Below are 27,809 nucleotides of genomic sequence, written 5' to 3' on the forward strand. Positions count from 1 at the left end.
CTTAAGAGAAACATAACTCTTGAAAAACTGTAAATACACCTATATTGGTTCAGTGGGCTACAGGTATTTCCCTCTGTAAAGTAACATGAAAAAATAATTTGCATGCTTCAACATAAAAAATTATTGACATGAATATATGTATAAAGCTACAGCTGAGATGTGATTATCACTAATGATAAAAAATCTAGGTAAGCACTTTGGTGTTGGTAACAAGGCCAACTGGTAGTTCAGTGTTCATCGAATAGTGAGAGAAGCTTGTATTTGATTAATGGAATATGTAGATAGTAGAATATTAACTAGAATGCTAATAGTTTTCAGACTGGAAATGATATCATAGGAAATTATTCATAAACATATGTTCACACATCATCATATGCAAAAATGGTAACACAGGGTCAGGCCACATAGCCTAAAGTGCTGTCCCTGACTGTGACCAAAGTTTACATGACAAGGAGTATACAATAGGCCAGCCATAAGAACAGTAGAACTAGGAGATAATAACGATGATGACAATAACAATAGTAAGACTCCATTTATTTTATTATTAAAACATTTAAGAAAGTAAATTTTCCAAATTAGTGTTACCATCGGTAAACAAATGTTCAAATGCAGGTAACTACTGCAAGATATATGACCTCTGTGTCACCTGGAAATGTTGTAAAAAAAGCTCCTGAGCTCCCATGCTAGGAATGACAAAGTTTTCTGGAACCCTTCTGTCTGGAAGAGGGCTGCTGTGGGAGGATTGAGTGGGGTCTACACTGGTGTCAGAGGCACAGGGGTTTTACAGCTCCATGAGTCCTCCAAAGCAGAAGGGCAGGTGGCAGCAAAGTTGATGGGGGCAGATGATAAATAAAGGTGGTGCTGCTCCATGCGGCACAGAACTCAGCTGGGGACCTCCTTGCCATCAGGTAGTGTAAAAAATCTACATGTGCTGAAAGACTGAAAAAATTGGTGGTTGATGCTTATTAAATACAAAGAAACCATGCTGAGGAAGCCCCTGAGCTGAAAATGGCTGAAGGCTGGGAGACTATAAGAGAAGGAGGTACAGGGAGTACCAATTTTGCTTGCCTTGTCTTATGTTCTTCTCTTGGCCTCTCCTTTTGGCCACTGGTGATGACTGGTCTGACACACTGAAGTCAGGGTTACAGTCTCACACCTTAAGAAGTCAAAACCAAAACAGCCCTCCCCACCAGTAAACAGCATGACTTTAATTCTGTCACACCTTTCATCCAATGTATTTAGATTACATCACATATGTCCTTGAGGCAGTAGCACTCATGTGGTCGTACAGCTTTATGAAACAAGGAGCTTTAGCTAGAATACGGTGATGGAAAACTTACTTATCTTTCAGTGATGTTGATAATGAAGTTATTTATGAGGATGAGATCAAATGAATAGGAGTCTCACTTAGGCCACGTGTGATGACAACTAAGGTATCTGTAAGTGACAGGGTACTGATCACTGCAGAAATTACAATTACCTATTACCCTCAGAATGAATGAAGAGAATACTTGTCATAAGTTTAGGAACGAAAGCCCAGATAAACAAAGTGTAACTTGAATATCACATCAGATGGAGATTTAGGAGAAACAGGAACCTCGGGTAATCCCTCGATAAGGGACAAAGTTGTGACAGGATGGCCTGTCAATCATCCTGTGTTAACCATAACATGACAGAGCATCAGTAAATTATACGTTTGATAGAGGAGGCTCCTCTCAGAGCATGTGCATATGCACAAGGGATGGAGAAAGATGGAGAAAAAACCTCCAAGGAGTGCCAGAACCACCGCCCCCTCTCCACACCCAGTCTGTTAAAGTCTTAAAATAGACATGGCTTGCTCCCTTCAGAGCTGTCAGAAGTACTCAGACATGTTAACTACCTGGATGGGGTATATTATAAAGGTCTACAATGTTCTAGCTAGTAACTGGACACTAGGGAGCAAAGTGACATAATGAAAAAAGAAACAAAGCAAGGAATACTCAGTCCTAAATGATCCTTCCATCCAGTTGCCCAGATATCTTATCTTTTCAGGTCTTTCACCTAGCAGTAATTCCATTCTTGACAACTGATCAAGAGGAAGTGTGAGGTGCTGTACTGAATCAGAGCCAAAATAATCAACAGCATTAAGTAGAGTTGTTTTTCAGCATCCTGCACCAGCTGAATGCATTAGTGCTGTTTGGTAAAAAAAGATGAGTGACAACAATTACAGGTTACTCGTGCTTCAGAGGAGAAAAGCATTTGGCCTGTTGGTAATCCTCATGAGATTAAAGCAGCAAAGCTCTATTCATCAGCATGTTGGTTTTGTGTCTCTGCGTGAGGACTGTGCCAAAGGACACCAGTGGTGAACCCTTTGGGAGGTCCTGTACCATTAGAAGAGCTCTGCAAGTGGGATAGCTTTTTCCATACTGCACAAGGGCTCTGGGAGTATAGGTGATGCCATAAGCACCAAGAGGCATAAGCCCTGGCTTCCTGTAGATTTCCTACAATGTATTTTCAATAAATGGTTCTCTTACAGAAGTATACAAAACCTATCTATCACACTATTTGGGTATGCCCACACGTACTTGGAGATCTCAGTAAGGATGCTTTAGTGAAGGGAGTGAGTTTTGTGGAGGGAGAAGTGCAGATGATACATGGGAAGATAGCCAGGAAATAATAGTTTAGGTCATTCCAAGATCATTGACTGTGGAGGAGGGGGGAACATAAATTACTCACTGAAGGGAGATGAATTTTAACTTGAGAGACCTCCGAAAGATTTCAGCCCTCAGCAGCATGCCCCACCTTTATTATGCCATTCCATTTTCACACCAAGCTCTAGTAGGAAGGCTGTAAAGATTCTGGACATATGACTTACACTCATTTGAAGCCCCATTCCAATGTCAGCCCTTAATGAGAAAACAAACTCATTAAATTTCTGCTTCCTTGGCTGACCTGACAGGTGAAGGTTAGGTGAATACAGCATTTAATGCACAGGAAGCCTCTTCTTGCACAGGGAACACCAGTATTTACCACTGATGTCAATGCTTATGCTGTCAGAGTGATAATTCCCATGAAGTCAGAGTACAATGATGCAACAGACCTGCAATTACCCTTGGGCAGGAGGACTTGGCAGCAGATGCACATTGGGAGCTGCCATTAATTCTTTCATGAGGACTTAACTAGAAATAACTCTTTCTCTTCCAAATAGATCCCTATGGGCAGCAATGCCTTTTTCTCCCCCTTCACAAGAAAACACACCACCACATGTTCAAATTCTCTAAACCAATTTTGTTTTCTATTGCTGTGCCTACATTCTGTTGTACTGTCAAATGAGCTGGTACAAAAAACAATTTATATAAAAACAAAAATTCGTAAACATTCTACATAAGCTTCAGATCTGCACATTTCTCTCTAGTCTACCAGACAAAGGTTCAGATTTCAGAGATGCAATTACCATGATAGAAAGGGTCCATTACTGAATGACCACAGCTCTGAATGTGCTGAATGTGCAGTTTTGCACAACTGCAAAAAAGCTGAATAACTGAATACAAATGATACAGACTTATTTTACACAACACGTTCATTTCTATTTATTATATGCAATCTTTTAAAATTTCTTATTTCCTACTAATGTGATAAAAATAATTTTGATCATTTTTCTGCTGTGCAACTTACATTTTTGTAAGTCAAAACCAAGGGAATTAATACTCTAACTGTAGCAGCCTTTTATACCTGCAAGAAGTTGATTCCTACAGCCAAGTTCTATTTTTTAAAAAAATCACACAAAAAGATAAAAGGAATACTTTCTACGATTCTGGTAAAAGAAAGAAAAATAACAAAGGATCATCGTAAAGCACGACTTGAAATGCTTAAGATTAGAAAAAAAAAAGCATCTCGGAAGAACTCTCAGCTTGTAACACAACCTAGATTCAGTTAAGTCTTAAACATGACTGAGTTTCACAGTATTTTTCTTCATGCTTTTCAGGAAATCTCTCACTTTTTCCCCAATATGTTAGCCCTTTTGAGTATGATCTCTTCAAAGATAAAACATTGCATGCGTGATCCTCTCAACATCACATAAAGGGTAATTCTACCCGCACCCTCAGGGAGATCGGACACAGAACCACTATCTTGGAGAAGTTAGGGTGACTGCAAGGTTAGAATTGTCCACCATTCTCTGAAGCTTACCTGTGATGGGGTTGTTACATTGATTTCTGGGACAAAGTTGTCATCAAAGAAGTTAATAATGTTCTCCTGTTGCAATTCCTTCGTGGGCGTGAGCTTAGGCAGCGGTGGGACCGGCGGGCCTTTCCTCAGCTAGGCAGACAGCAAAAATGTCACAAACTAATTCAGGGATAAAAGAAAAAGCTTTAAGCTAGGCCCAAACAACTTGTCTCAGGCTTTATTTCTGCTGCTTCACCTTCAATTTGGGAATAAGCCACTTGGAACTGGTTGGCTGTTCACTACCAAATTTCTTGAAATAAACATGGTGGAAAAAGCACAACAACTCTGTGTTTCAAATTCATTCCAACTAAAGGTTTAAGATTTCATACAAAAGCTTTACTTGGCTGATTTTTTTTCCTGCTGTGATAAGCATACTTTCTTTCCTATGCAGCACATAGTTGGAAGGAACTAGGCCTCTGTAGATTTTGGCTTCTTAAGTTCACTCCTTTTTAACTTTGGGATTTTGTCCTCGCCCATCTGTGACTACCTTTAAGGCCTACTTAATACTAAGAGTACACTATGTCTGGGAACCACAGCACCTCAAAGATGCTTGGGTTACTAATTTTCCCAGCTCTCCACAGACTCATGTAACAATGACAAACTGATTTCTTGGAATAATATCAAATCCTATTGATTATATTTAAAATCTTTCAAAAAGCCAAGAAAAAAATTCCACAAAAAAGCCTAAGGTGGCAACGTGACATACCACTGGCATCAGTAAGGCTAAAATGAATCATATCAGACAATCATATTCAGACAGCAAGGTGTCACATTCTGGGAGACCAGAGAAAACAAATGTGCTCACACATATATAAATCCAGCGCTAAGCTGATGTGCTCCCCCCATAAAAAACATAAGCAGCGCAGAAGCTATTCCATTTCTGAAAACATCAGTAACATCAACACAAGTCTTTAACATGACTTATTAAAGTGTCTCATATGACTTATTGAAGACTCATGAAGTATCACCTGTAACTCTTAAGCTACAGATGAAGCTGATGCACAAAACTGATTCTTAATTCACAAATGATGAGAACAGAAATTACTCCAGTTGACTCCACTGGTGTCAAACTTCTAAATACTGTGTTAATAACAACCAATAAGCCTTTAATTTATCAGAGTGGTATTTAAGCTAGCTTTATTATTTACTAGTTTAGAGGGAAATCCATGTTGGCCAGACCAGTGTTACTCCATGGCTAATTTTTTCTAGGGTAGGCATACAATTGAAGATGAATGAAGAGCAGAAACATATACTGTGCTGAAATCCACAAAGAGGTTCTAGAAACATGCTTTTCAAGGTTTGTCTGCTGGGACATGGGAGCTTAGAGACTATGAAACTTCTTAAGAATCATTTCGCTTAATTGTAAGGGCCCTCAGTTTACTTGGAATGTCCCCTCAGTTCATCAGGAGCCTTAAATGTTCTTCATTCCTTCTTATATAAAAACCACTTTCCACTCATGCTTGTGACACAGGGATGAAAAACCAATGAACAGAACAGAGTGCAAGGGAGTCAGTGGCATTCCTCTCATTTCTCAGCCACTGCCTAGATGAAAAGTCCACCATATACATCATCTCAGCTCTCTTCTGCTGCAGAAGTCTCTCCTGCTAAGTTTCTGCTTACCTGTGTGGGTGACTTAGGCCGAGCTGGTGCTGGAGATGCTGGTGCCAGCATATGATTGGGACTAGCAGTAGGGCTGGGCAGGGGAGAGGCCTCTTCTGGTGGTGATGGTGTTTTTGCAAAGCGGAGTGGACCTGAATCACTAGATGGAAACAAAATGGCAAGGACATTCATACCATGCTGACTTATTACTTTGGCAATTTGATGCAACAGTTAACTGCATCTCTGATGTAATACCAGTGACTGCAGGAGGCAGTAAACATTGGAGATGAACTGAGCCATTTTATAATGACTAGAACTAAAATATTGCAATTAATTTCAATTGAAGTTGAGTTATTTACCGTGCAAAGTAAGTTTGAATTTTGAGTGATCTTGATTTTTGAAACATCTGTTTACCTGAACACAGTAAGTTGATGTAAACAGAGAACCTGTGTTTTTCAGATTCTGTATTTGAAATAACATTGCACATGTGAGTTTGTGACTGCCGTAAAATGTGAGATGGAATTATTGTCATTTCACGTGGTTCTCAAAATAAAAGGCTCTAAAGATAAAAATTCCCAGGGGGAGGCATAACAATGAATAATGCAGACACTTCTGAAAGCTCAGCAACTCTAGAAAGGTTTCAATAAAATAAAGCACAAGATTATTGTAAAGGCATCACTATTTAGAGGGATAACTCACCACAACTACAAACAAGCAATAGATAATTGACTTCAACAGAGCTCTGCTGATGCTAAGAAAAGATCTGATGAAGTCCTGAGAAAGGATCTGCCCTTCCCATGAAAGGACCTGGTGCAAACACTGAGATGTATTCAGCTATCTAGAAATGTGAAAGCTTGCAACTTGGGGACACTAGAAACTACAGCACTCAACAACCACAGTACTTGCTAAGAAGAGCGACTCATCTTCAGGGAGAACAGAAGTGCTACCTGATTGAGGAGACCACACCATAAACATGTTCCTAATGCTAACACAAGAAAAATTAATTCTTTGGAAAGCACAGACTTAGCTCACACTCACCACCTCTTTCTGTGGGAATATTTAAAAAAACAGAAGAAGAAAATAAGCAGTTATTAAGAAATTATTTCCCAGGTGCAATGTTTGCCTTCAGGAGAGAGTACTCAGTAGCATAAAAGTTTTTAGGATGTGGGGTTTTTTATTCAGTTCTTTAAAGGAAAGATTAGATACTGTACTTGTCTGGTATGTACAATTCATGCATCTAAAAAGGAAAGCAGTTTCATCTGACAAAGACCCACTCCTAAGTAGTCTTTTAGAAAATCATAACTAATAAGAGAAGTCAAAACTGATTCAGATTTTCACAAAAAGCTCTGTGAACAGTACAGCAAAAGCGGGTCACATGGTAACTAAAAAAATAAGGTATTTTTAAAAAAGTATTTTTTAACATAAGTTGAGATGATCACACTACATTAACCTGTGTTTACCCATTTGCAGCACTGATTTTTTTCTCTCATTGATGGAATGAGTAATTCAGTGAGAATGAGCATGTGCATGCTGGACATGGTCTAGGAGACACAGGTGGACAAAATATGTCCTTGAAGTCTTCAAACACTACATTAGTTTTCATCCCATGAAAGTATTTTATGAATACTTTATGGAAACATAGCCCTGCTTGCAAGTCCATCCAAAAGATGCTGGAAGTGGTGATGCATGAGCTAACAACCCCAGAACCAGTGTGCAGGTGTGTATGGGCATGGATTAACACTGAATTAATGCAAAACAAACATTTTGGCATGTTCTTAATAAAGTAGTTCTGAATTTCCCATCAAGTCAGAAAGTTCAATATTTCACTCTTTGTTCTTCCAAAGGGAGATCAAAACATATATAGAAATATCAGTTATATGTTGCTGATGCTAAACTGAGTTGCTAAACTGAGTCCAGCTTGAGGGCAAAATAGCAGTGGTTATGTTGTTTTGATTGCTTCTGATGAATCTGGATTGGCTAGAAACTCAGGATTTATGTATTCACTCTAAACTTCATTATGCTTTGATAGTCTCACTGTTTTATAATTTCAACTTCTTTTGCTTATTGCTATTACAGTACCAAGAGATCAAATAATGGCAGAAAAGCTACATTTCTTGCAGGGAAAAAAAATAATAAATACTGCACTGGCATCTACTGACCTTAAGAAAGCACCATCTGATTTTGAACTACTTCTGATTTTGTTTTTAAGACAAAATTTCTCTTGATAGTTATGAAAAATATGGTACTTTGTGACATTCTTTTTACTTCAGGCTTTTCAGCTTTTGCGACACACTTTGAGATCATATTTCTTGACTTTTCCTCAAAAGCAGAAGAGACTAAAGTTGACTTACAAAGGCTATGATTGCCACATAATTGTATGCCTTTAGGAGTTAAAAACACATCTAAATATTTAAAGGCTTAAAAATATTTCTGAGAGTTAGGAACATTGCTGTAAACTAAGCATTCAATAAATGAGCTATATACTTAGCTGGTGCAAATTGGCGTAATAGTCTATTGTGAATTAGGCTAAAATGCCACTGCTGAGAATCTGGCCTTTATTCTTTTTTTGAAAGGCAAAGTAAGTGGGTGGTGAAGGAAGTTTTGCACCTTTATTCATGTTGAGAACAGCTTTACCCAAGACACCTTCATCCCCCATACTGAACAGACCCACTGGCTGTTGTGCAGCAATTACTGGGCATGGTGTAGGTGATTACCACATATGCTGAAACTCAAAGTCTATCACAATGCAATTAATTAAAAGAAAACATTAAATTCACCTTGGTGCCCCTTGAATAGTGAAGGCCTTGTCTGCATGCTGATCTCCCAGCTTCGTCATCACTTCGTATAGTTTGTGACATAGCTGAGAAAACAAAACACTTGTCTAAGTTTACATGAATTACTACAGTCATGATTAAAAACACAGGTGATGCATCTAGTCTGATAACTAGTAACTAGATAATATGTAATCTGGTAACTTTTAAATGATATACCAATCCTCAAAAAAAAAAAACAAAACAAAAAAACAAAAAAACCAAAAAAACAAGCAGTGCTTGAAAAGCCTAAGTGAAAACAGCAAAATCCATAGAATCAAAGATAACAGAAGTACAGAAGTTCTTCAAAAACATATGCTGGTTTTCAAGGAACAAATTTATAAATGTGACTGGCTGCTGTCTGATCTCTGCTAAGGGAGGCAGCCTAAAGTTTAGAACAACCTGAACAGCCAGGAAGAACCATGTTTTCCCTTCAAAAGCCTAATCCTAAATTACGTGGGACCTCAGTAAATGAGTTTTATCATATAATTTTTGTTTCTATTAGTAGATGATTACAGATAACACACTACCACTCAGCAAGGCACATTCAAAATACCCCTCACTGCAACTGCTCAATTTACCTACAGCCCCAGATACAATGTTGGATTCCTGACAGTGATGTAGCAGTCTTGAAGAGAATGCTTGACATGTTTTTCTTGTACTGAGTAGAGCAATGAGATGCTTAGCAATTGGATCCAGAAAAAAATACTGAAGGCAACAGTATGCTAAAAAGAATGGAGAAGTTATCAAAATTGAAATTGAATGTATGCTACACCTGATAATGCACTGTAATCCAAAATTGCAGGGGCTGCCCTTTCCTTAAAAAGAGCACAAAAATGGCAAGTAGAAAACAGTACTAAGGTGACATTAAAATCTGGATCTAGGGCAAATTTTCACGTACGCCTCTGCTAGAATATTACTGCTGCATTACAAGATACTTTTTGTTATGCATATCACAACAGTGATTATACATGAGGTATTAATTTTTACTTACTAAAGCTATTTCCTTGTGAAACTTGGCTTCGAGGCTGGATACATTTTTGAAGGTGTTCACATAAAAGCCAACTCGTCTATGGAGGTTGCCATGAAGAAAGGAAAAAGAGAATAAAAAATAGGGGTGGGAGAGACACAAAGGCCAATGAATTTTTTTTTTCCAGACTACAAGCAACATTCTCAACTTTTATTCTTAGCAAAGCAAATAACTGGACCGAATTTTCTTCCTGAATAATTGTAATAAATAAGAAAAGGACTTTAGAAGCAAACACTTTCTAAATTATGCATGTTGCTCAAATTAAATTCTACCTTTCCCTGAGACTAGTCAGTGGGCAGCACATATTGAAATTAATGGGGCCTTACTCTATATCATTCATATGCAGTTTTACATTTAGTAAGCCCATAAAATTAATATCTTGAAATACTAAGAAGGTTTTCAATTGAAATAGGCAAAAACACAGCAGGAAAACCCTCTATTGATCTGAAATTCAACAGAAATTAACTTAGAAGGCAGAGAAGACCAAGGGTAATTCAGTGACTCACAGCACACCTCCACTTCAGACTATCATTTGCTAAAGAACACAGCATGCTAATGAGATGCTTATTTTTCTGCTGCTTTTGTTCTACCATTCATTCAGTCTGCATTCTCTGTATAAACACAAAGTTTGACTATATATCCACAGGAATGATCTCTACCATCATATGCTTTTACACTGCAGACATAATCAGCACAAAATGATGAAATGTGTCTTCTGAAGTAGTTAAAGTATTAATTTTCTCTCTCTCTACTTCTTTGGTACTGTTTTATAGCACCCTCGAAACATAAACTTCCATAATCTTCACACATTTGTAAAGTTCTTAATTTACATACCTTTTACAGGAAAATGAACTACTACACTTCAAGTATTCTAGAAAAGAGTGTGGCTGCTCTGCATGGTTACTTTTGATATTGGAAACACATGATCCTGTGTATTAACAAGTAACTTCTTTTTTTCCCTTGAAAAAAACAGGAATACACCACCAACGTCTCCCAGAAAAGTGACAGAAGCAGGGGGTCAAAGTCATGAGCTGCTGTTCTGAGCTCTGCCACAGTTATTTATCCCTAAAATGGAGATTTTTTTTGCATCTCAGAAGATATGCTAAAGATTTTTAAGTGCCAAGATACAGTGAAAGAAATAAGCATAAATACACTAATAGTAATTGTAACTTTGGATCATTTTCAAACAATTTCCCTTTTATTATTTCAAAAAGATAACAGACAGAATCTTTAAGGAGCATTCAAACCATTTCCTAACAGTCAGTCCCCCTCTAAGCCTTCCAGACAATATCTGCCTAAGCTTACCGTGACCACAGAGATGGCAACTCTTCTTGTAAATCAGTGTTAAACTCTTCAAACACTTTCTGTGCTTTTTGAAACTCTTCTTCTGCCTAAAACAAAATGAAACAGAGTGAATTCTGCAATCGCTATGACATAGCAAAACCTGCTAAAGATACTTTTGTGGGTTTTTTGAGGGTCTTTTTAATTTTTTATGAACCCAGTTCCACATCACATAGGCTCAAGTGGGACTCAGTCCTGAAAGAGGTTGGGCATGCCTTCCCCATCTACCAAAATACTTGATACCCATTTGTACTTAAGGACCACTAGTTTGATTTCTGAGAGAGGAAAAAGAAGAGAAACTTTGTGCTCAGTCTCTTCACAGAAACAAATGCCACCCAAGCTTCCAAAGTCTTCTGCCAGCATCCTTCCCATTGTGCTACCTTGGTAATTCTGCCTTCATCTTTTCTTTTTGAGCTCTGCAGGGCTTCTAGGTGGTGTCTTGCACTGTCATAGTCTACCAGCTTTCTGCTTCGTTTTGCAATGCGATTCTGTATGGGGGCAGAAATGAAAGTCAGCACAAACAGCACTTCTTTAGATGCTCTTCTATGTTGTCATATAAATGTCGACATATTTTCATTCTTCTCTATCTGCTGTTCATAACTGAATTACCGTATCATGGAAGATCATAGACATTGTAAAAGAGACAAACTAATCACCTTATTTTAAAGAAGGAATCTTCATATGGTTTGAGGGTTGGTTTTTTTGGGGCATAGGACTTACGGGCCCTAGAAGTGAGACATCAACATCATGGACGTCTTGCCTCATTCACAAGAATAAGTGAATCTGTTAAACTCATGACAAGACTGTATTTTTCCTTTATATATAGTGTGCAAATCTAGTGAACAATTAACAGAATTATTTTTTAGAGTTAGAAAAATGCTTAAAATATACTCTTGGTATAGTTCTCGTACATAACTAAGATATCTGGAGTTCAACATAAAATAGGAATTCTAATTTACCTGCTATAATTCTTCTAAAACTAAGTAAAGGTTCTTTGATATATATTGATTTTACAAAGCTATTTATTAGAGGTAAATTCTACATGCTGAGAAGGCATAAGCATGGTTTCATTTACAACCAAGTTTGAGCCTGAACATCAGTAATGTTGGGATTTTGTTACTTTTTCTGTACTCCTTGATGTAAATTACAAAGATGATCGCTGTGTTATACTTACTCTATAAATCATTACAAAGAACTTCCAGATATGTCCATACAATCACATTCAAATATAGAAGTATCTACCTCTCACCTGTAATCATTCTTTATCCCCACACATTTCATTTAGCATCCATCTCCCTGGACAGTAAACGGGACAGGCATCTGGGAGAGGCTAGAACCTATGTAACAGTTTCTCCCTTCTAGGTATTACAAAATATTTTTGTAACTAATTAGTTAAGAGAAAGATATATAGATACACACAAGTGCATCTAGTCAATAGCAAAAGGCCTGCTTTACATATTGTAAATTGTCTGGCATTTTAATAGCTGAAGAGCTTAATGTGTCCCTGTTCAAATTATGCTATTACCAAATAAATAAAAGCAGGAAAAAACATAGAAGTCTTATCTACAAAAGCTAATTTATTTTCAAGTACTACTGAATGAAAGTTTTGTTCCTTTATAGCCTAATGTCAGGGATTTACATACAGTAAAACAGCTTTTATGTTGCAGAAGAGAGTGATTTCCACCTTCCCCCTTTTTTTATTTTTGTTTGCCTGTAATATAGTTTTCTATTTATCTAATGACTCAACAGAAATTTTACAAATTGCCCTTTATAGGAAATCATTACTGTACTTTGATATCAGGAAATTGTCCTAGGTATGTATCCAAGGTCAACAATGACCCATCCACCAGCTTTTGATGGAAGTCTTCCCAAAGTTCATCACATTTCTGTAAAGGCAAAAGAGCAAAAAATGCACTTAATTAGATTAATTCCACTCCAAGCCTATGAGACATACAAATGTTATTGATAAAGCTTAATCTTTCTGAAGTTTTAAAATGTTCTTTATGGCAATAAATCAGAGTGCATTTATAATGTAAACGAAAAGAAACACCTTGACATTGCAAGTTTCAATGCACTTCAAAAGAAGATTTAGTTTAATAATTAGTTTCTGTTTTCTTTCAAATACTAACTGCTACATGAAAATAAGGATATCATGGATTCAAGTTCTTCTGCAGGGTTTCAGGTCCCTGAGGGCCAGTAACACAGAATCTGAAGCCACCCTTGTTCTAATGTCTTAGTATGTTCACAGCTGATGAGAGAAAAGATGTACAGCTAAAAATAGAAGAATTAATAAAATAAAATAAAATAAAAATAAAGTAGCTTTCTCATAATTTACAAGCATTTGTAAGCTTAGCTTTGCTTGGTCATTTTAAAAATACATACTGTGGAGATCCACTGTAAGAAAGGTCTTTCTATCCCATATCTTTTTTGCCATTAGGATACATTTGATGGAATGGTCAGTGGACAGAAAACAGCTCTACCTGACACTGCTAGGAACTAGGATGCCAGATATGAAACATGCCAACATCAGCAGGCAAAATAAACAAAATACCCCCAGAAGTGCTTTACCCTTTTACAGCTCTGGGGTAGTCACCAAGAGACACCCCCAGTAGTTTTTCTGGCTTTTAAGAACATGTTAATACAGCTGATGCAACAAGGACCCTGTGGGGGGCAAGGCAAGATTCCTTGTCAGAAGCAAACCCTGTTACATAGAGACATAGTGCTCCAGATCCTGGGTTCTCAACTGAACAGGTCATTAGCACATACTAAACATCTTCATTCCCCTTTTATTTGCACATTTCAGAACCCACTAAGTTCCTCCTTCTTACGGGAGGGAGGCTAAAGGGGGTGAGCACAGATTTGCAGGGCTCTTATCCTCACTGGCAAGTCGGAAAAGCTATTCCCTAGTGTTTGTTTTATCATGAGCCACTATAGGGCATATTATAAATGCTGTGTTATGCCAGCATTCAGTTCATTCATTTCTTACCCTAACAGAGTCCCTGATGAATTATTACGATCTATTAATCATGCTCAAAAGAAATACCTCATTTATTATCACAATATTTAATCACAGAGGTCTACAGCAGCACAGCATTAGATCATAGCAAGCCACTGCCAGTCCTGTGCATTTGCCTTTGTACCTTGCTGATACATGTTTTGGACAAGTCAAAATCACAGAGGTTTTCTGGAGGCTAATGGACTCAAAATATGCTGATGAAGATTCTTTAAGCCATCATCTTCCTACCAGACACAATAAGGCCATTTAGATGGATTCTTTTTGGAAGCATCATTTGTATCCTGGACTGCACAAATGTATCATTTTTCCTTATTCCAGGTTAAAGGATGGATAAATCTATTTTTGTGATTATATAGGGAAAAATTAATGAGCATAAAGTTTTTTAATGAGCAAAACTCTCTTACTAAGAAGACACATGTAAAATTTACTACTATACCCAACAGAAATTAAGAGACTAATTTTGGTTTCATACACAACTAAAAATTTCTGAGTGAGAAATCTAATAGTCTACAGATAACAAGATGAGGTGCAACAGTAAGATGCAGTAGCAAATCTTCCATCTCTTTAACTTAAAAGAACATAAATGATATAGCATCCTAACTTATACAGTTTAACAGTTGGGTGCTTTTAAAATAGAAAACATAGACTGTCAGCAGCAGGGAAAGGCTAAGGAAGCCACAGAGAAGTAAAGCAATCAATATGCAATTTTTGGAAGAATGTTGCAACTTTCAGTTTCTTCTTATTTATCTTATCCAGGAGGCCTTGTGCACTGGATCCCAGGTGGTTAAAAGCTGCACTGAGGACAGTTCACACTTTCTTGTCACCACCAGCACATGTGCTGACAGACACCCCCCAGAATTAAGGCTGTTTATTCTAAGTAGGCAATGCAGAACACTAAGTTAAAGTCCTGCAATGTTCCCTAGAAGACCCTATTTTTCTCTAACCACTGAAAGAACCTCAGAAAGGCTAAAAATAATAGTGCTCTGCAGTCTAATTTAGCCTTAATTTCCATATTCTTCTCAGAGAAAGGTAAGTGCCCCAAAAGGTATCCACTTTAGCTCCACTGGCTCAACCGATTTGATAATTTTCAACATTCAGTTGAACAAAGAATCCTGACTGTGAAACTGCATGTAAGAAACCTTGTACAAACTTGTCAATCAGTTGCTATCAGGACTGACTCTGCTCACAGTGATGCTGACATCTGTGGGAGCTCAGGTGAGCCAGTTTGTAAGACAGAAATTGTGAATGCAGCATCTAGTCAGCAGGAGGTGTATTTCACAAGACCAGTCACTTCTGTGCTCAAGAAGCAGGGTTGTACATACAGTGAAGAACTAAGGGAAGTTTTGGATGTACACATCAGCACCTCAGCAGCTCAGATTAACCCATTTGCAGCCAAAATACTTTTTTTCTCTTTTCATACATCTTACCTCACCAATCATTTTCACATCTTCTCGACCATACCAGTCTGGCTCGTACACTTCATGAAGAGACTCTGTAAGCTTCTTTGAGGCATCTTGCATCCCTGTAGTCAGACAGAAGGAGGAACATGTAAACTGAAAACTACAAGAAACAGTTGTTAAATACCTTTATTTTGATCCATGTATACACAATCTACTATTTCCCCCTCTGGCATGGTTAGAATATAATTTTCAAGAACTGAAACAAAACCTTTATGTTCACCCAGCTCCTCCAGATTAAAAAGAAATATCCCTCATAGAAGGATTAATCCATATTTATATGTAAAAAGAAAGGAAAAAAAAAAGGCATTATCTGACAAGCGATTCCATTTTCTGTTCTGAACGAAACATATCTGAACATGAACAAGTCAGAGGGTAGTCCAGCCCACTAATGACATTTAAAACCTAACTGAAACACTACCACTGTGAATGCAGTCAAAGAGAAACCTATCTGGTTATCCTCAGCTCTTCTGTTACAGAACATTCTCCTACCTTGTCCATAACGCCACTCATGATCACCTGTGTGGAAGAGGAGGCAGCTGCTGGGTGGCATGGTTAAAATGGCAGAAATTTTTAGGAACTGCTGGCTATAAAGATAGCCAGACTTAGGAGAAAAGCTAGAAGGGTTTCAGACCTAACCAAAAGTGCACCCCAGAATGGGGGAGGATGCAAGCAGGAAGAATTTGGCCTTAGAAGTTTTCACATGTGACCTAAGTGGCTAAAAAAAAGAAGCTTGTTATTCTTGTGCCTACAAGAATAATGGTGACCTAAGGGTATGCAAATAATGAAGCAAAGGACTAGTAAGAGCTGAGGCAGTGTCCACAGCTCTAGAGAAAAGAGATACCTGAACCTAGGCAGAATGCTGCAAAGGACCTGGTTTTATGAAGAGTAATTACCTGGTATGCTCACCCAGCAGGTCTAGAACATGTGGAGCCCAGTGCTGATTGATACTTGCAGCAGGGATGCTGTCTACAGAGAAATGCACTGAGCCAACCTGCATCGGTCACCTTTAGAGCTCTTCCTACCACAGGTGAAACAAAACCAGAGACTGTTGATGGTTATCACTCTAATACACAGAGACCGTGGCTTAAATGCAAAGTAGCTTCAATGATATTGTAAGAAAAAGCCTAAATGTACCTTCAGGGAGATCAGTTTGGCCTCAATGAGTTACTTCCCTCATTGGGGTTTGCCTTTCCATTTTGATGGAGCACTGAGACGTAAGATCTTGAATATGGTTCTGAGTCCAGTGAAACCAAACTGTTCTCACTTAACATGCTAAGAATCAGTTCAGAATCAGCAATTTTGACAGCTTTATTTCAACTTCTTTTGAAAATCTGAGCAGCTTTACTAATTTTTTTTTTTTAATCTAACATTAACTTATAATTTTAAATCTCTTATTTTTTTCTCTCCATCCAGTCTGTTTAATTGCTCAGTGACTGAATTAGGAATAACAGTTATGATTTTTTTTTTTTCCTCACAAAGAAATGTTTAGGAGTGGAATAGGAAAATTCACTTGAAACTCGAATGTCTAGAAGGGCAGTCTTGACTTAGTAGCTATTCCACAATGCACTTCAAAATACACACTTGAGATGTGACAGGAAAATCAGTGCAACAATGCACACTTCCTAATATAAAAATTGTGCCCTATGCAATGAGCAGGACAGAAAAAAGCTCAAAGTAAATGGCTGTTCTCAGACCTTGAGTTTGAGGGAGAGAATGGTGTGGGAAAGGGGGAAAACAAGTAGAAAGATTTCAGAAGGTACAAGGTTTCACCCTTGAATCCAAAGGTGTTCTGCCAAAAGAGAATAATTATTCTCTTCAGGCATAGTTTTGAGGGTGTTTTTTAATGACAGAGCTCAGCTCAGAGAACTGGTATAGCACAAGAACTTCAAACACCTTTCTTACTTTTGTCCTTTGTGGTTAATGCTTAGGATGATGTATCACTAACTAAGAAATAGTTCTTGGATGAAAGGGATCTTTTTTTTGCCCAGAATATGCCAGATTATTGTAAAATACAGATGATCTTCACATATTTTTCCAGGCAGGACTCAACTGAGGAGGTAAGGCAAAACCAGAATAGTACTGCCATCCTTAAGAAAGCTGCTTCTGTCCACTCAGGACAACCACACAGACCAGGAATGTGGTTTGCACATCCCTGCTCACATGTGATCCCTTCTTACTCCTAAACTTCTGCCCTAGACCTTCTAAACCTTCCATGTATGTACCTGTGGTGGGCAGAGTAGCACAGCTGCTGGTGACTCCCCCCTGCAGCCTGCATTCAGATGGGTCACAGACCAGGACTGGGTAGGACACATTTTCCTACTCAGAGTATGAGTACCACAGGACTAGTCAGTACTACAGGACAGTGGGCAATACAGTGCTTGGCTTCCTCTGTCAGGGGCTTCTATCTGAAATTTCCACACTCCAAGATCACCCATCCTATTCCTCTCCTACTGAATCTACAAGGTTTACTGCAATACTCCAAATGAGTTCATTGGCAAATACCAATACAGTGGCTTTCTGGTATTTTTATGCCTGTGAGCATTAACTTACAACGTCAAATGATTTTTTTATTTGGCTGGTTTTCACATAGAATTATTTCTCATGCATTGATACCTTTTATGCATTATTCAGCACTAAAGTTAAGAGGATTAGTGTCAGCCATAGACTGCAGGCTGTCTCTGCTGTTTTTAACTTATCACTGAGAAAGAGAAATGCTTTCAAGCAAGTAACTAAAGTACTAAGAAATGCAAATAGAATTTTTACTGGTGATGAACAGTTAGAAATTTATATTTCACATTAATTGTTTCATTTAGTACCACTTCTTGGTAACTGGGTCACTTACTTAATAACTACAAATGCCAAAATAATTGAATTGCTTAGGAAAAATGATGCTAAATAATCCAGTTACTGAAGTCTGAGGCTCTTGCATGAAATCCTTCATTTTTCTACGGGAAAGAGCTTCTGCTCTGGAGACCTCAAAGGACTCCTATTTTTCCCCTTTTCCTGGGCATGGTGGTGCAGACATTCCCATAAAGCACCCTGGAGATGGAAGAGGGTGGGTGACTCTGTGCCTTCATAATTTCAATGTACTCAAGCTCTCATGAAGAGTAAGCCTGGCCAGGGACTCCATGTCTGTTGTACAACCCATATACTGTGGGGTTTCCTCACTCCCTGTCAGGAATATGTAGACTGAATCATGGAGAAAATGCAATTTCCCTGATTTAGTGAGGCACCTTGGTCACGCTCTTAAATATTTGAGTGGAGAAGAAAGCTTCTTGAGTGGGTATCCAGGTAAATTACTTATCCTGCCATATGGGTTCTATCTGTTATTGTTTATTCCACTGCAACAATTCAATCATTTCATAAATGTTTGCAGAAAGATAATGAATAGGTTTACTGCTTCTGGGGAGTGTGGGCCCCTCAGTTCAGGAAGGAGATTGAAGTCCTGGAGCAGGTCCAAAGGAGGGCAACCAGGCTGGTGAAGGGACTCGAGCACAGATCCTATGAGGAGAGGCTGAGGGAGCTGGGGCTGTTCAGCCTGGAGAAGAGGAGGCTCAGAGGAGACCTCATCACTCTCTACAACTCCCTGAAAGGAGGGTGTAGCCAGGTGGGAGTTGGTCTCTTTTCTCAGGCAACCCTCAGCAAGACAAGAGGGCACAGTCTTAAGTTAAGTTGTGCCGGGGGAGGTTTAGGTTGGACATTAGAAAGAATTTCTTTACTGAGAGGGTGATCAGACATTGGAATGGGCTGCCCAGGGAGGTGGTGGATTCTCCGTCCCTAGAGATATTTAAAAAGAGACTGGATGTGGCACTCAGTGCCATGGTCTGGTAACTGCAGTGGTAGTGGATCAAGGGTTGGACTTGATGATCTCTGAGGTCCCTTCCAACCCAGCCAATTCTATGATTTTGTTTCTGGAGGACATGCGCAGTTCTGTCAGCCGCAGACTGACAACTAGGCAGCTAAAGTTATTACAGCCCTCAAAAGCTCCCCTTCTTTCCCTGTAGACCAGTTACTATTTCTGACTATGTTAAGCCACCTAAAAAGCACGGAGCTTCTTTTTTTTGTGACGTAGGATTCCCTTTCACCTGTGCCATCTTGCTACCTGCCCGCAGATCCAGGTCTGTATCTCCCCATCTGCACTGGTAATTGCACAGAGCTCAGGGTAGAGAATGGGAGAGTGATTTAGGGTTTCTCAAACAACTGGCCCATAAAACCTTCCGAGTTACCTACACCTCTCAAAAGCTTAAAAAAATAAATCATGAAGTAGAGAACCCAGATACACGTTGCCAAGGAGACTGGAAGAGACAAAAGACTGAGGCATGAGACGACTTCAACTATGGGGGACTGTGCACAGTCTTGTCAGTACAAGCACCACTGATACACAGCAGACATTTAACTATCATGCAGGTGAAATAAAACAGCACATAAAACCATTCACAAGTTCAACAACTTTATGACATGGTTTCTCTTGAGTAACCAGCAGCAAAGATCCAGATCCAGCTAAGTCTAAGAAGCATGAGGAGGAGTATGAATACAGCTAAAATTCTTAAGAATTTGATAGTATACTGTCAAGTATATTAAAATGATGGGATAGAGGACTCATAAGCTCAAACAAGTATTCCTTGCTTAAATTGTGCCCAGATCTTGTACTTCCAGCATCCAATGTCTTCTCATCCAAAAGTCACACAGCAAAATGAAACTTATTACTAGAGTTTACAACACATCAGCTCCATAAAATGCTTTTAAAGTTAGCTATCTTGCCAGTTCCTAAAACCCTTTAAAATCAATGTTTTTTCTCACACCTGTGAGAGTACAAGGATATCAAGCGTGTTATTTTCCAGTGATACAATCAAACTTTTTTCCTGCAAAATGAGCCCCTGATGATGGCATGCCTCCAATGCTCACATGTTCTAGGTGCAGAAATCCCACTCCAGTTCCCATGCATTTGTGCATAGCAACCCCTAAATGTTTGATCTGTGAAGGTTCTTCAAAGAACAGAAAAAAAAAAGACAGAGGCAGTTGCTGGATCTGTTTCTGCTATTCAAAGGCTAAAAGAGCCTGCTGAATTAGTCAGCTCTGGGGAAACCCCAGCCAGAGCTGTGTTTGTGGAATACTATCTCAGGCTGTCCTTCCACTCCGCAGCATGAAAGGGTGACAACAATGCCCATTTCTAGCTTGCTGCTTTTGAACAACAGCATTTTTAAGGCTTTTGCAAGCTGTTATGATTGGGTCTTTTTGAAGACATGAGAATACAAGTGTAGTAGCAAAGTGTTTTAGCAAATATTTTTCATTTTCACTAAGAAAGTCAGCCCAAATAATTTTCAGATACAGGCTTGCAGGATGCAACAAGAGAAAGATGCTGAACAGAGAAACCTGGCTAAAAAGGCAAAAGACGTGCAATGAAAAATTTCATGCTGAGTTAAAAACTTGCTGCAAAACATAATCTGCTAGACAGCAAACCAGCAAAAGGACAGATGCACAAAGTACTAGGAAAAGGAGAGAGAAAGAGAGAGAGAGAAAAAACTAAATATGGAGAGGAGGATTGTTGTCACCAACATGGAAATCAAACCACCATGTAAACAGTAAGCCTACATGACAGAAAAGCCATCTGCCCAACAAACAACCTCATGATGCTGCTGCTGAGCATCCATCTGATAATGGATGTGGGGAAGGGATGTCTGATAAATAAGAATGTGAAATCAGCAACCAGTTGGTCCCAAAAAATGACCAATGCTGAATTTCCTCTAAGAACAAAAGACATTGTACAAATCCTGACAAGACAAAGTATCTTCCGTCTGGTACAGGGCTTTCTTTGCTTGTAGCAGATAATAGACTGCTTTGCTCCCCATTTCCAATTCCCATAAAAATCAGTTTTCTCCCCTGCCTGCCAGTGGCTGCTGAAGCTATATTATGACACTGTGATTTCCAGGGATGTTAGTACTGGTTTGTAATGTTTTTCCTAATGGACTGGAATCATGTTAAAATATATATACACATATATATATTTATTACATATATATATATTTATCTCAGGAAGCTGTTACAGTTTATGTCATTCACCAACTCCTATTTCCTTCCTTCTGCACCTGGCCTCCAACTGCTCCAAAGAGAGGCAGTATGAGAAAGAACACTCTGTATAGGTGCTAAATTGAGTTTGTTGGATTTACAAATGTTCAGTAGGATTTAAAGAGCTGTTTACTTAATATCTGATATTTAAACACTGACCAGTGAGCTTGGATTTTCAATGTAGCATCAGAAGACATAGCCTGAAGAAGAGGAGACTCAGGGGACCTTTTCACCCTCTACAACTACCTTAAGGGAGGTGGTAGTCAGGTGGGGTTTGGGCTCTTCTCCCAGGCATTCCAGGACAGGACTGCATGGCCTGAAGCTGTGCCAGGGGAGTTTTATGTTTAATATCAGGAAGCACTTCCTCACAGACAGGGTGATCAGGCATTGGAATGGACTGCCCAGGGAAGTGGTGTATTCACCATCCCTGGAGGTGTTTAAGGAAAGGCTGGATGTGGCACTTAGTGCCATGGTCCAGACAGTGTGGTAGTGTTGGGTCGTAGGCTGGACCTGATGATCTCAGAGGTCTTTTCCAGCCTCAATAGATCTGTGATTCTGTATCAAAAGAGATCACATTTGAATTTTAAACTTTGAGGAAAAGAAAAAAAAAAAAAAAAGATTAAGCAGTCAGAAATACATGAGAAATCACATAATAGCAGCATGCATGGCTATAGAGGGAGAAGACCATCATCCAACCAGTAATACCATGAAATATTACTGCTATGGACATCAAGCAATCCCTTGCCTTGCACGGGGTATTTTGTACTGTAGCATTTTCAGAAATTGAGTAACAAGATGCAGGATTTTGTGAGTCCTCAAAATGTGTGCAGTGTGAGTATGTGGGCAGCAGTCCCATACATGAGCCAACAATGTGCCCAGGTAGCCAAGAAGGCCAATGGCATCCTGGCCTGTATCAGGAACAGTGTGGCCAGCAGGTCCAGGGAAGGGATTCTGCCCCTGTACTCAGCACTGGTGAGGCCACACCTCGAGTCCTGTGTCCAGTTCTGGGCCCCTCAGTTCAGGAAGGATATCGAGGTCCTGGAGCGGGTCCAAAGGAGGGCAACCAGGCTGGTGAAGGGACTCGAGCACAGATCCTATGAGGAGAGGCTGAGGCAGCTGGGGCTGTTCAGCCTGGAGAAGAGGAGGCTCAGAGGAGACCTCATCACTCTCTACAACTCCCTGAAAGGAGGTTGTAGCCAGGTGGGGGTTGGTCTCTTTTCCCAGGCAACTCTCAGCAAGACAAGAGGGCACGGTCTCAAGTTGTGCTGAGGGAGGTTTAGGTTGGACATTACAGAGAGGGTGGCTTCCTGGCTGCCCCGGGAAGTGGTGGATTCTCCATCCCTGGAGATATTTAAAAAGAGACTGGATGTGGCACTCAGTGCCATGGTCTGGTAACTGCAGCAGTAGTGGATCAAGGGTTAGACTTGATGATCTCTGAGGTCCCTTCCAACCCAGCCAATTCTACGATTCTATGATTCTATGAATTGATATTGGAGGTGCAGGAACCCTAGAAACAGGCTAGAGAGCCTGTGACAGATACAAAGCAGAAATCTGAACTATAAATGACAAAATAAATATTACTTTTCTTTGTCTTTGCTTTCCTTAAACAAGCCCATTTGTTTCAATTTCTAACAAAAGTTTGCTTTGTGAAAATATGATTAAAATATTAAAACTTAAAAATTACCTTTGATGGCTGCTAAATATCCTCTTAGTTCTCTCTGGAGCCTGGAACCCTCTGCCTGGAAAAAACCAAAAACAAACACAAAAAACAAGGAAGTTAAAACACATTTCAGTTATATGCCTTAAAGCATGCATTTTGTCAACAACAAAAAGCAATTTCAGGAGCTAGATGATGAATTGTGTCACATGTTGTAAACATCCACAAGTTCACATAGAAAAGATTGCTAGGACAAGATACTATGCAGGGTGTAGTCTCTAGGCTAGAATTTCTAGGTTTATTTTATCAATCAGATGTAAAAGGAAGAATTGAAGTCGAAGAAAAACAGGTTTATCATTTAGTTGAAATACAGGTTGTTGTGGCTGCCCCCTCCCTGGAAGTCTTCCAGGCCAGGTTGGATGGGCCTTTGAGCAACCTGGTCTAGAGGAAGGTGTCACTGCCCATGCAGGGGGGTTGAAACCAGATGGTCCTTTCCAATCCCATCCATTCTATGATTGTGTGATATTTTAAGGCCAGTGTCCAGTTCAAGTCAGCCAGGTCAATGTCCTAAACTGAAATACAATGAAATACAATCAAGAATGGTGCAAATGAGGCCAGTATAGACTTGCAGAAAATCTGTGCCCTCCCAATAAGTAGCTTGCTACTATTGCAAACAGTTTTCCTAGTGCTGTAACATTTTAGTAGTCTGCAAGCAAGTGACTACTAAAGCCCAAGACCATTAGTTATTTTGTTTAGCTTGGCCAATGCCTCTTGCAGTCTGCTGTAAAATCTTCAAATGTTTCTTCAGCAACTATATCAAAAGGATATTTCTTTACTTCATACCAACTTCAAAAACTCAGAATGGACAAAACATGTTGGTTTACTTAATCTCTGACTGTATCACAAATTGGACTTCACAGCTCATAGGATTTGCAATAAAATCTGTGCTACAGTATAACATATATTTCATTGTTATAAAGCTGTTGTCCAGGATGCCTTCAGTACATTGATGACTTTGTAAAGGCTCCTCAGGCATCAGTTCCCAATATCCTCCAAAATATTTATTTAAGCATTGGAAACCTCAGGAATATCAGCTTGCAGTCACATTTTCTCACATACAGCCACACCATAAGGAAAAGTCAGATGCAAAATATATCTGACTGCTTTGAAGCTTTTCTCGTATTTTCATGTGAAAGTCAGACCCCAAAGGCTGCATGTGTGAATACTTGAGAAGGCAAAATCTCAGCTGGTATAAGCTGTTCTAACTCCACTTAAGTCAAAGGACTTCTGATGTCAGTAAAGGATTTGCTGTCAGTGGCAGTGATGTTCAGAGTATTCAGACACAGAGGATTGTATGAAATTCAGGTTGAAAGGGACCATCTGGAGCTTAGAATCCATCTACCTGCATCCATGTTAAATCCAAGCAGTGGTTCTCTAAAAATACTCATTTGCCTCACTAGTACATGCATTGCAATATGCAGATTACAGCCACCAAACCCATTTGCCTGGAAATATTAAAGCATTTAAAAAGTAAAAATGCCTGAGTGGACAGACTGAATCCACTTTATGGGTTCAAGGAACAAGAAGGTTGCTTTTGGACTAATTTGACCTGAACCAAAACTCCTTTTTAAACCTAAACCTATTAATCAACTAACTACTGAGCAGAGGAATAGACCCACCAGGGAGATATGTAATAAGCTGCTGAGTAACAGCAAGAGCACAGAACCACCCAGCCCACCACTCTGTTGCTGGTTTGGGACCATATTTGATGCTACAAGGCAAATTCTTCCCTCAGTTCAGCATCAAAGTTCCATATCAAAGCAGGGTTGAGTTGTTAGTGAATTAAACCTCAGGCTTAATTACTTACAAAACAACAGAAAATTCTGAAAGTAGTGGCAGCTTAATGTTGTGTCCCTTAAGAAAACACATACATCCATATCTTAATACTGTTTAGTAAAACATACCACCCTAATGCATCATAACAACACATTTCATCATTCTATGTAACATGATAGAACCCTAACACATCTTGGAAGCTGACTTTTTCTACTTTGTGTTGTAGAATGGGAAGTAGAGAGGTGACAGAAGTTGTTGGCTTTCCACAGAGCAAGGCATTAAATGGACAACACTGCTGCAGAGGAAAGGAGACTGAACTGGGGGAAGATATTTCTCACTCTTGGATCTGTAACCACGCAGTAGAAAGAGGGAAGTTCCCCTTTGATGCATGTCAGTCTCGTCTGAAAGGATCCCCAGTACTCTGAGAAGTCACATGAAGGTCTATAAATTACCTTTCCAATTCATATTGTCTTTGGCCTCTGAGCTTTTGGTGAAAAATAAAGGTATTTACTCACAGTAACTCAATTATTCATTATTCAGCTGAACAGGTACCCTTACAATAACAATTTCTAGTAACTGAAGAATTTCTGAAGTTTCATAAGCAGCAGACTGCATCTGGAAGGCTCAGAGCCTTGTCCTCATGTCCAGTAAAAGGCCTATATTAACCCACACAGGTGTCATTTTGTCACTAACACCAGACAGGGCATGTCAGAGACACACACTGCTCAAACACTGTGTTTATAACTCTACTGCTGTGCAGTTTTCCAACAGGTGCTCTAACCCACTGTAAGATCTACTGTGACTGGTTAGTGTCATCAGCCATCAGCAGCCACTGCTCAGGAAAACATAGAAGTAAAAGTCAAAGCAGTAAAGCATGATGCAAATACCTTGCTATGTGTGCTGCTTTGAATTCTGACAGTTCATTAAAATGGATAATTTTGGAATGAATCTTCCTCAGTCTAGGCTATCATCATGTCACCAGCCTCTGAAATACCTAAGCAGCACAAAGGCATGTGAGTTTTCCCTCACAAGCAAATGTATGGTGTGTGACACTAATGCACCCATGGGCAATGGCCAGGTCCCCTTTAATTTGACAGCAAATCTCTCCCTTTCAGTGGCAACAGAATTAAACCTTTCTGTAAAATACCAGAAATAACAATTTGCATCAGAAGTCCTCAACCCTGTGAAATCTGAAAAATGTGAGTCTGCTCTACACATTTTGCTAAAGTAAACACACAGTCAGTGAAGGTAGATAGATTTTTATCACAAATTCATATTCACAGGTTGAAATACTGCATTTCTGTCTCTGCAAACCTTGCAAACAATGATGAGGTGGTTTTAAAAACCACTGGTTTAAGACTTCTTTCTAGTCTATCAGATGAAAGCATCTGGTGGCTTTGAAACAACTGCTCCAAGTATCTTCACTAAGGCCATCAATGTTATTAATTAAGACACAGCTTCTTGAAGAAGAACGAAAAGTAGGTGTTATGTTGCAGATGTTAAATTCCTCCAAAATCTGATTTCCCAAGTGAGCCCTGATGCTTTCTTTATAGTTTTATAATTTCTTTTATTAGTTCTACATGAGGCAGCAGAATGAGTCACAGTTTCATAATATGCAAGAAAACTTCAGAGATAAATCTCAATAGCATACTTAAAAGCAAACATCTCACAGTCAGGTTTTTTGATAAAGCAGGCATGTTCTCACCAGACTCCAGCACCAGAAATCATTGCTCTTAGCTCACCTGGTCCAACTCAGTATACAAATGATCAAAAATCTGTCAGGCAATCCTGTTGAACTGCATGTAGGAGCAAGGGAGTCATGCTTCCAACCCAAAATGACATCCCTCATTAGGAAAATTGACATAGCTCTCCCTACCTATGTCCCAAACAATAAACTCTTACTCTGAATGCTGAAGCACACTGGCCATATCACAGTCAGATTCTCCTTTTTACCCTCTGGTCTTACTAGAGCAGTCAGTGTTATGTAGCCAGTGAGTAACCACGAGGACCTAGTAAGATAAGGATGTTCCAGAATGTTTTCATCTACAGCCACAGTTTTTGCACCATTAAGCTTTTTCAGTACTATTGAAACTTGAGTAGTTTTTATTTTCTTTTCAGAGCATCATAATTAAGCATACCTTAGCAATGGAATTAAGACAAAGAGAGCCACAATAAGACTGATGAGGCCTACAAAAATTTTATGACTAAAACCACCAAAACCATGGTTTGTGACTCACCAACTTTTGCCTCCTGATGCATCAGAAAAATTGTTTCTACCACTCAGAAATTAGAGGCCACTTTGCTTCCACAAAAGCTAGAACTAGATAACCATCAATTATTCATAGCTTTCCAGGCAGAATAGAGGAGTTTGATTTCTCTATCATGTCACATACAGGATGCAAACACAATACATCTTTACAAGAAAGGTCAGCACAGTGTGTGCTTGATATCAGAAGCAAATCAATCACTCCACTTTAGCAAGAGTCAAAAGCACTGTCAATGCTGAACCTGGAGCATGGGTTAATTAATAACCTGCCCCACAGAAATGCAAACCAGATGCAGCCCAAGTGTAATACTGGAATTTTGTCATTCCATCACTAAGACATCAGGAAAATATCTGAAAAGAAAGCATTTTCTGGATCATCTGGAAAACATCCTTTACTGTAATGTTGTTATTAGCTGCAATGTAAAGCAGCACTGTCTCTGTTTGCAAACACTTTAGGTAGCATTTAGTGGTAGATCTTTAGGGAACTCAGAAGTATGAAGGCAAAGGACTATTACATTAAGTGAA

General features: G+C 39.2%; 1 protein-coding gene across 7 annotated transcripts in view; it reads right to left on the reverse strand.

Moving 5' to 3' along the window:
- Window positions 1–27,809, reverse strand: part of AMPH (amphiphysin) — a 115,214-nt gene that overhangs the window by 29,583 nt on the left and 57,822 nt on the right. For all 7 annotated transcript variants that reach the window (XM_071736142.1, XM_071736139.1, XM_071736138.1 and 4 more), the window contains exons 3-11: window positions 23,210–23,264; window positions 15,427–15,521; window positions 12,774–12,869; window positions 11,364–11,471; window positions 10,948–11,033; window positions 9,607–9,682; window positions 8,580–8,662; window positions 5,824–5,962; window positions 4,168–4,296 (exon numbers count right to left, since the gene is read on the reverse strand). In XM_071736142.1, the coding sequence (XP_071592243.1) occupies window positions 4,168–4,296; window positions 5,824–5,962; window positions 8,580–8,662; window positions 9,607–9,682; window positions 10,948–11,033; window positions 11,364–11,471; window positions 12,774–12,869; window positions 15,427–15,521; window positions 23,210–23,264 (867 nt within the window). The remainder of the gene's footprint in view (window positions 1–4,167; window positions 4,297–5,823; window positions 5,963–8,579; window positions 8,663–9,606; window positions 9,683–10,947; window positions 11,034–11,363; window positions 11,472–12,773; window positions 12,870–15,426; window positions 15,522–23,209; window positions 23,265–27,809) is intronic.

The sequence above is a fragment of the Heliangelus exortis genome, chromosome 2, assembly GCF_036169615.1.
Source record: "Heliangelus exortis chromosome 2, bHelExo1.hap1, whole genome shotgun sequence".
Classification (NCBI taxonomy): Eukaryota; Metazoa; Chordata; class Aves; order Apodiformes; family Trochilidae; genus Heliangelus; species Heliangelus exortis.